This window comes from Lactuca sativa, chromosome 6 (genome assembly GCF_002870075.4).
Source record: "Lactuca sativa cultivar Salinas chromosome 6, Lsat_Salinas_v11, whole genome shotgun sequence".
Classification (NCBI taxonomy): Eukaryota; Viridiplantae; Streptophyta; class Magnoliopsida; order Asterales; family Asteraceae; genus Lactuca; species Lactuca sativa.
The window spans coordinates 28527092-28537403 of record NC_056628.2 but is presented as its reverse complement, the minus strand read 5'-3'; the positions used below and the strand labels follow the sequence as shown (position 1 = coordinate 28537403).

Here is a 10312-nt window from a genome sequence, read left to right as displayed (position 1 = left end):
CCAAACCCTTCTATCTCTTTTAAATGTTTGTGCATCATAGATATGACATTTACTTTGAAACACTTATTTCATGCTACAAAAACAAACAGAGTCAACAAAATCCTGTATAAAAGCAGTCGTATACAGCATTGCAAACTCCATTGTCCAAATACTATAATCCTTCTTTACAAATAAATCATAAACACTATACCTAAGAGTGACTTTTAAAAAATAAAAAACATAGATATTGAAAAGTAAAACAAAATTAGCAGTACTAAAATCAGTTAACCAAAAAGAGAGTAAAAACCAATTAGGAATCACTATGCGACACAAAATTAGAATTTTAATACAACTAAAAATTGATATTTACAAATGACAAATGGAAGATTGTGGATTATTTTTTTTTTTTTTTTCTTTTTTTTTTTTTTTTTTTTTTTACAGAAAACCAAAGTTGGGGTAATTAGATAACTCTTTAGAGATGAATGTTAAAAAAAGTTGAGCAAAAAAGAACACCCTCCGCAAATAGTTATAGAATAAAAAAATAAGAAGTAATCTATTTTTCCTGGCTCTGCCTCCGGATATTAAAACTGATCAAAAGTTCAGAACAACAAAAAATCATAGAAATAAAATATAAAATTTCAGAAAATAACTCTAGAAATTTATACATAAAACCACAAAATTATACATGAAACAAACCACAAAATCATGCCTCATTTAACTCCTGATTTTGAACTCAAATAGGATAATCGAAACTATGAAATATCAAAATTCAGAACAGATTCAAGGAATTAGAAATCAGAACTGTAATAGCTAAACTCTTGACTTTTGAAATCAAAACAAAAATATGAGCAAAGTGATAAAATAGAGAATTAGAAATAGGATAATAGAACAAATAAATGTCTGTTTAGCTAAACGTTTGAGCAGACGTACCCAGAGTCTCCAGCTTTGAACAATCAAACTCCAAACTTAATCATAATTGTAATAAAAAATAGAAATAAAAAATACGAGATTAACGATCTCGGTTCGAACTCCATTTCATACAATCGCCAAATGTGGAATCAAGAGAATAGAATAAATAGAAGACAAATTTGGAAATCAGGTTTCATCGATTTAGAGAAGAAATCGACTCCTCGATCTTCTACGGAGTGAGTTTTTCTAGGGGTCGATTACATCTCTCACACCCCGCTCCCAAGTTATAGCAAAGAAAAGAAGAGAAGAGAAAAGAAAGTAAGGAGAGAAAAGAAAGGAAAAAGAAATTGTCATTTGTGCTCCCAAGTTGGAGAGAAATGGAAGGAAAGTTAAACATTTTGTTCTTTCTTTTCAAATCCTCCCAAATCGGGAGGAAAGGTAGGAGGGAAAGTTTTCCTTCCATTTCTTTCCACTTCCTTCCTTTAATGAAACTCGGAAGCACCATTCTCTCTTGCTTTCCTCTCATTTACTCCCATTTCCTTTCTTTTCTCTCTTTAAGTTGAACTCGGGAGCGGGGTGTCAAGGTGTTCATAGCTTCAATTATTAATTCTTCGCGCCCATTGTGCTTTGCCTCCAACTGTTCGATGTATTTGTAATACCTCGACAGATACTCATGGAAATCATGAACCTTCATATGGACTAAATTATTTGGGCCAACTATAGATAGTATCACTTATTGGATTAAAATGATGTCCTCTAAAATTTGATGCCCTTGGCCTAAGCCCATTTCGCCCATGTACCGGGTCGGGGCTGTGTTTGTCTAAACACATGTAGCTCACGAGGTAATGATTGTTTTACGTATGTATTAATGCCATGTATTCCATGTATTAGCTTAGAGAGTTGTAATGTGACTAATAATAGAAGGTTAATGAGTAGAAACCGAGCATAACTTATATGTCGTAAGCAACCTTGCAGTTTTACTATGGTTTAATTGTATCAATTGTAATATTTGAATGAATGTTTTTTAAAAAAAAAATCTATTTGTAAATGAAATGCAAAAAGCTAGGACCACATAGTATTTCAATGCATAAAAGACCGGACGTTACATTGCGGTGTAACAATGTTCTTAAAAGCAGTTCGTGGATGTAAATGAATTCCTAGATTTTGCTGCCGAATGGGGTAATTGTTCAAAAAAACAAAAGATTTGTAGCCGTATTTTATGGCCTTTTATGACGAATTTGGAAGGCGAGAAATGACATATTCTACGACAAGGTTGTAAGAATCACATATGCATATGGAATGATTGATGTTGCTCTCCTTTTTCCTTGTAGTTTATATTTATAAACCATACAATTTTCTTTTCGCATCTAGCTCCTTGTTAGGTGTGACTTTTTGTGATATTCTTCATTTCTAAAAAAAAAAGGAGTTCTATTTGCTCAACAAGTAGCCGAGTATGGTTGAAATGAGTAGATGATATCTAGATATTACAATTTTGTGATAGGGATGAGTATATATTATGGGTATTTCATTTGTTATCTGATTTGACATCAATTTCATCATGTTAATGCGCAAAAAAGTAAAATTATAAGTCAAAAAATGTTGAAACTGTGTTTAATAAAATTGTCTTGTGGGACTTATCCAACTAAAATGGATGGGTTTGAAATATGGTGTTCGGCTGTTGGGTTAGAAAATCTAACCAAAAACAAAACAATTATTCTATGTAGTCTAAAAACCGATGAAATAATTTTGTTAGAAAATTGCTAACAAAGTGCACACATATTCAAACAAAACCGTCTTGCAACAAATAAGAATACTTAAACATATAGTATCATTAGTAGAAAAAGATTTTTAACCTATTAAATATAAGCAATAAGCAAAAAGTGCACACCAACAAATATTAATATTTATTTTCAAACACTAAAATACTAATTTAAAAACTATAGGACCTTATATGAGGCCATAGAGTCAACGAACTACCTTCCCATATCATAAGAAAACCGTTAAGATTCTTTGACGTTCATCTTCCCCATCCAAGTCGGTGGCAACATCCCGGTTTGCTCATGAACAGTCTCAAACAACGGCGGCAACATTTTGTACACGCCGGCAACTTCCTTCAAGGGACCACCATCGCCGCCCTCTCCACCACCACTTGCGCCAGTCCAGATGCTAATCTTTGGTTGCAAACCCTTAACTGCCTCCCCATTAATCTTCGCAATCTCTTGATACATTCCTCCGGTGATCATTAAATAATCTCTTAAAGCTGCATAGCTACCTCCGAAGGCACCCAAAAGTGTGCGTATGTAAGTACCTTGAGCTTGAGCAAGAGCAACAAGTCCCTCCGCCTCTTTCTGTTTTGCATATAATTCACCGTCGGCGGCTTGTTGGCGGGAGTAGAGTGTCGCCTCCGCTATCGCCTTCTGAGCGTCCGCTTCTTTCTCCTTCTCGTAGAGAATTGCTTCTGCGGCTTTTTTCTTCTTGTAAAGCTCCCAGTTCGCTTCTTGTACCTTTGTTTGCATCAAACTCGTGGTTTATACTAATTGCATGAAATAATGGTTAATTTTGGATTCATTCTGTTACCTTGGTTTCATACTCAACGCTAGCTTTGCTCAAGAACTCAGCTTTGAGTTTCTCAGTCCGAGTTAAAGCGTTCAGTATCTCAACCTCCTTCTGCAGCTCCGCCTCACGCAGCGCCACCGCCTTAGTCGCCTCCACCTCTGCCACCTGAGATTCTTTGGCCCACTTTGCTTTCTTCATTGCCAGTTCTGCATTCGCTTCAGCCACTTCAGCTTCTTTCTGGTTCTCAAAGACCTTCACTTCCGTCAACACCTTCACCTCCTCCTTCTTCCCCTGACCTTGCCTTTGTGTAGCTATGATCTTCGTTTCCGCGTCTATCTTTGCTGCGTTCTGCAGCGTCTGCCCATCACGAAGCTTCGCTCCTATTTCACCCTGAATCAACAATCATTCGTGAAACAGAAATTCATTATTTTGGATACAAAACTTAAGCAACTTATTATCACCTTCATTTTGGCTTCAGAAACATCGATCTTGGCTTGATTGGCAGCTTCCTGTTGTATCTTTTGCCCTAAATAAGAGAAATATTCATGTCCAGGAACATCAACCAACTGTTTGACATTGGCATTGTAGATCCACAATCCAAACTGATTTAATTCCCACTGAACCTTCTCAAACACCTCCTTCTTGAAATCCTTCGTACCTTTGAAGATCTCATCCATGGTCATGGAGGCAGCAAGGACACGGGTCTCCCCCTCGATGATCCCCATAACGAGCTCGTTCAAATGGTGTGATTGCTTATCAAGCGGGGAGATAAGCTTGGCGTATTTGTGGAGGCTTTCATTGTCGTCGGAACGTGGACCGATGGTGAAAACGGCGGGGAGGATGAAGGGGAGTTTTTCGGCGCTCATGGCCTGGACATCGAAAGTGTAGTTCACCGGAGTTATGTCGAACTTGGCATACGTCTGGCCGGGAAATACCCATGCTTTTTTTGCGATTTTGATGTCGTCGATCCCGGATCCGGTGATCACCAAATACTCCGACGCGCTTGCTACCCTATACATTGCCAGAGATACTGACCGCCGTCGGTTGAGGGGATATATTTAGGGTTTACGTGTAAAGCTTAAACTAGATGCTACAGCTGGCTTGTGTATATAGGGTTAATTTTAGCATGCTGACTACCTCGTGCTTATGTTTACTTTTCTTTTACATTAATGAACATGATAGCTCTTTATTTATTTATTTTGTAATTTTTCACCAAATCACTTTATTTTATATGATCTCAAGGAATAAAAAAGAATTTGTTTTTTTAATTCTCTTTTATTATATTTAATAAAAGAATAAAGTTATCTTTTTTATTTCATGTTATTTTATTAGAACTTTTATCATTTGTCGATTATCATTTTATTAGACCTTTTATCTTTTATCATTTGTTAATATATTGATTCTTCATTTCAAAATTAAATTTTAAATTTCATACTTTAGTTACATTAAAATAAATGAATAAGATAAAATTAATATAGATTATAAGATTGTATATTTATTTAAATCAATGATTATAATTTTATATAATTAAAAAATATCTTTTAATTAACAATTTATTTAAAATAATTGATTAATAATTTTGAGTTTTTACTATGAAAGTTTAATTAATTTTGTAACTGTGATTTCCACAAGTTATAAATTAGTTAATCATATTAAAATACTTTAGCTTTAATTAGTTGTTGAATTACTGTAACATTAAAGCATTAGATATGAGCAACATGTTATAACACCATAGAGGTGACACCTCAGATGCCACATCACCTATGATATTATACCATAATATTATAACATTATGGTAGGCACTGGTCTCCATGTTATAACACCCACTAATTTTTATTATTTTCTTTTTTAAAATCATTCTCATTCAATTGTAAAAAAAAATCAAAAGTCAATCACATTTCTTGTTATTGCTCGTCGTCGTTACAACAAATTATGCCTTAACATCCACCTTAACTAGAAAGGGGTGGTGTTCATCTTGTTATGACCATGTCATGATGTGCCACCTCAGCAATAACATCATTTCTCGATGTCCATACTAAATGCTCTTAAGGTGCTTGGGGCGTGAAGTTACACACAATTGTATGATTTTACACAATATATAATATAGGAGATGGTTGGTTGCATTAAAAGTTGCACTATTTTCCTATTCATTTTTCTTTATATGAAAGTATCTTTTCTAAATGAATATACACAATTGTTAATGGAACATGTTTAAATGATAGATAAAAAAAAATTGGAAAATGATTTAATATTTTGTTTTTAACACGTATAGTCTTTATTTTTTAATATTATTTTTTTTATTAATTTTTAATTTTTTTTAAAAAATAAGCCTTTGAATTTATTGTTTTTGTATAGATTTAATACTTATGATTGATTAATCAGGTTAAGTTCTCAGTTTGTACACATTTATTCATTAATATTTTATTTGCAAAATAAGTCTATGTTATTTTTTTTGAACAACAGCAAAACTCACATTAAAAAACAGCTAGCTAGGAGCTAGCAAAAAACAAGATTAAGTCATTAGCAGATTGCGCATCCAATCAGTCCAACTAACACAAGTCTTAGAATTCCTAAAGGAGAACCACCGAAAAGACAAATCAATAATAGTATCATACAAAAGATGTTTTTTAAACTTATTAGGGCTAAAGATGAAGCCATTCCTATAAGACCAAATTACCCATAAACTCGACATGCAAACCGACTCCAAGATAGAACGATGCCTACAGAGAATCAATCCAATCAAGCATCTCTGAAACACCAGGGTCAATGGGAAACGAAACATCCAACCACACCTCAAGCCGTCTCCAACTCTGACAAGCCGTCTTGCATTGGAAAAAGAGATGTGAAACACTTTCTACCTCAGAATGACAAATAGGGCAAAGGATAGACTCCAACTCAACCCCTTCTATCCACTAAGACAGAACGAACAGAGATTCTATTTAACCTCAACCGCCAAAAAAATATTAGCTGTAATTGGGACATTCCGATTCCATCTAGTCCCAACTCCACTAACCGAAAGAGAAATAGAATCAATATACCTTCTCATGGAACTAACAGAAAACACCCCACTTGGATCAAGACTCCAAGACCATCTATCAGGAATAGAAGTCAACTAAATAGGAGTCAAAATCTGCAACATAAGACTCTCTAATTGCTCAGCTTCAACTCCTCCTCTAATTTCATGCCTTCAAGAGAAATTCCACCCACCAGAAGTCCAAAAATCTGAGACCAACCCATCTTTCAGCAAGGATAAAAAAAACAACCTATGGAATTGCGTTTTAAACAACATACCTCCGCACCACACATCCTCCCAAAACCAAGCCACATACCCATCACCCATAACAATCGAAAAAGCATCAGAATCTAAGACATTCTCACTTTCCATTCTCTTGATACAATCCACAATTGTCTGCCAAACTTCCCTTCCTCCTGAATGCCTCACATCATGCAACAAGCCCCCATAATGACCATATAACCCTTTAATAAGCCACACTCATAAGGAAGATTGCTCATGAAGAAATCGTCACTTCCATTTAACAAGTAGAGCCATGTTAAACGTATCCAAGCTGCCAACCTGTAACCCACCTTTATCCCTAGAATTAAGGATAATATCCCATTTGACCCAATAAATACGCCTTTGATCTTCTTCCATACCCCCAAGAAAACGAGCCCTAAACGACTCCAATAAATGACAAATTGTTACCGACATATGAAACAAAGAAAAGAAATAAATCCCAAGGTTGCCTAAAATTGATTTAATCAAAGTTAAACGGCCACCTACAGAAAGCACTTAAACTTTCCATTTAGAGAGTCTCTTACAAAAATCTATCCACAATCACACCCCAGCTACTAACACGGCTCATAGACCTACCCATCGAAATTCCAAGGTAAGAAAAAGGAAAATTAACTGCAGCACAACCCCTAATAGAAGCAAGAGAAATAACTTCAGACTGATTAACACCCACCCAACAAATTAACTGGATTTAAAGAGATTAATCTTTAAACCCGAAACCATATAAAAAAACAAAGGATGGTGATAAGCCTTCTGACATAACATCTTATGTGGGGCAATCATTAATAAGGTGTGCTCATATGTAGCTCATATGGGAAGTGAAATCATGTGTTTCTTCTTTTCATTTTGGTAATATCATTGTAATTTTGATATTAGTAATTATTATAGTACAATACCAACTATATTTAACCCAAATGCAAACTTAATTCATTCGATATCAATACCAACTACATTACATCAAGTGAAGAAAATCTATTATCCTTAACGATTTCAGTTGTTGGAAATAATGTTCACATTCATAACAATTGGTAATATTACTATTAATATCAAAGTTCTTTTGGATTACACTCAATGAACAATTTAAGCAATTATTGATATAAGAGTTTATCGAGGATCTAATTTGTTAATTGATTAGTGATTAATAAATTAATAAAAGTTCATGATGGGTCACATTAATCCTCGTGACAGAATCCTAATTGTTCTAGGGTTTTAGTACTTTGCAATTCATGGTGGTTGAGACAAAAAACTTCCTCTTGAACATGTAACAGCCCGAAATCCAGGTTAGCTTTATAACCCTTCTATTTTGGAGAATTGGCTAGTTAGACCCTTAAAGTGAAAGATGTAATGGGTGAGTACGCTGGGCGTACTAGGGTGTACGCCGCGTGTACTCGCGCACTTAATTTGTACGCGGGTCATCCGGGTACGCTGGGCGTACCCAAGGTTACGCCGGGCATAACCGGCCCAGATGCAAAACCCTAATTTATGGCCTTGCACTATAAAAGGATCATGTAGTCCTTTGCCCTAGCCACCATACACCCTTGAGAGAGCCCTTAAAGAGCTGAGATTCATGCTTTAGCTTGTGTGTGAGTTTTTGGAGCTTGAAGTTGTCTTTGCAAGGTGAAGAAGGAGAAGAAGGAGCCATTGTTGGAGCTAGAAGTTGAAGAACAAGTGTAGATCCGACTTCTACAATGGTTGGAGATCCTTCCTGAGGTAAAAAGCTCAAAGCTTTCCTTGTTCTTCATAAGTTTTTCTTGTTGGACCATTTTTAGGGTTTTTGGTTCAAAGTTGGAGACTTTATGTGCAAAGAGTCTCCATAAGCTTAGATCTGACCTTTTCTAGTGTAATATATGTTGAGGAGTCATAAAAATCGAGTCTTGGACGTGGATCTTGTGGCATACATGAGTTATAGTCTCATTATGGAAAGAGGAAAGGTGTTTTGAGCACAAAGTGACCTTTACAGCCATGTAAAGGCTTAAAGGTTCCAACTTTATGGTTTAAGACATATTAGAGGAGTCAGATCTGAAGTTTGGATGCAAGTCTTAACCGTTTAAGACATGAATGTGCTAAACAAGGAAACTGGGCATTACACCGGGCGTAATCCCAATACGCGCCGCGTAAGGGGTTGCGTACCCCGTTTCTGGAATGCAAGAGTACGCCCTGCGTACAGGAGCTGGTACGCCCCGCGTACTGCTTGCTGTTGACTTTTAGGGTTTTAGTCAACATGTGGACTATTGGGTCAGGGAGGGGTAAAAAGGTCTTTTACCCTTCTGTGGAATTTTAGAAGGAATATAGTATAGCCTTGCGAGCCGTTAATGATTTAGAATGATTATTTGATGTGATTAGGCGGGGCTAGGTCGAGGTTACGAGATTCAGAAATATCGAGCACGTGAGACTTAGACATCATACGAGGTGAGTCTTCTCACTATACTGTACCTGGAAGGGTATCTATGTGTGACCAGAAGGTTTGGTATGCTATAAGATATATGCATTGTATGTTAAGTTGCCTGTTTTGTATGCGTTATGTATGCTATGCTTGATATCAGACGGAAGGCATTATGATGTAGACCGGAAGGTCGACACGGGTGGGACCGGAAGGTTTACCGGGTCGGGACGGAAGTCCCCTGAGACACATGGACCGGAAGGTCATGACCTGGAAGGGCGTATGTGTGTAAGTGGTATATTGGGGAAATCACTAAGCATTTATGCTTACAATTGTTGTGTTATGTGTTTCAGGTACTAGCGAGGACCGTGGGAAGGCGCCGACATGACTCGTACACACACCCGCAAGTGGATTTGGATTTAGTTGATCTTGGGATTTGACATGTTTTGTATCATGACTATGTTACATTGGATTTTTATGGTTTGATTTGGATGAAATTATGTTTTTAAGAAATGAAAAATTGTTTGAAAAATTACGTTGTTACAGAACAGTTGCAAGCTCATCTTCATAATTCGGGGTCAGTTTTAAATAGACAAAAAAATCTATTTGCTAAAAATGGTCAAAATCGACATGCCAAGGAATTATGGAAGACACTAAACTTTTTTCATAGTGTTATTTTGTCTTGTAAGTGCAAATTCTAGTGGGGAGAAAACGATCATGAAGAATCTCATTGTCTGTTACGGAGATAGATGAACTGAAGTCGAAGACATCTTATTCTTGGAGAAAACTAGGGCACCAACATTATTTGACCGATACATGAATTAGGTTACTTATATAAGTGAGGTACAAGCCATTTATGATAACACCATATTAATGATGGTCCCGCGTAGGATGTCATTTGAGCAAAACCTAAAGAAACCCTGGTCATAAGGGTTGAATGTGTACAAAAACAACAATAACTTCTTTTGCAACAAAAAACATTAAGGACTAAATGTGTAGAAAGTAAAAACTTAACCTGGAGTAGCTAGTAATAAGGACTAAATGTATACAAAATAGCAAGCTAAATGGCTTATTTAACAAAAAAAAATAAATAAATAAAATAAAAAATAAGCCCTAAATGTGTACATAGCTAAAACTCTGTTACCCTATTAAGTCATTTTCCCTAAAAAAATATCTCCTAATGTCTTTTTATGAAA

At 35.8% G+C, this 10312-nt stretch overlaps 1 protein-coding gene across 1 annotated transcript; it reads right to left on the bottom strand.

Annotated features, from left to right (window-relative positions):
• Positions 1–2699: 2699 nt before the first annotated feature.
• On the bottom strand, positions 2700–4582 carry LOC111895171 (flotillin-like protein 3). The gene is made up of 3 exons (XM_023891269.3): positions 3906–4582; positions 3466–3834; positions 2700–3392 (listed from the first exon to the last, which is right to left on the bottom strand). Exons 1-3 carry the CDS (start codon positions 4461–4463, stop codon positions 2889–2891), a joined length of 1431 nt encoding a protein of 476 aa, XP_023747037.1. The 5' UTR covers positions 4464–4582; the 3' UTR covers positions 2700–2888.
• Between the last annotated feature and the right edge of the window lie 5730 nt (positions 4583–10312).

Coding starts and splice junctions, on each gene's coding strand:
- LOC111895171 (XM_023891269.3), bottom strand. CDS start 4,463: ATGTATAGGGTAGCAAGCGCGTCGGAGTATTTGGTGATCACCGGATCC. Junction 3,835..3,905: donor TTTCTGAAGCCAAAATGAAG/GTGATAATAAGT, acceptor TTGTTGATTCAG/GGTGAAATAGGAGCGAAGCT. Junction 3,393..3,465: donor GCGTTGAGTATGAAACCAAG/GTAACAGAATGA, acceptor ATGCAAACAAAG/GTACAAGAAGCGAACTGGGA.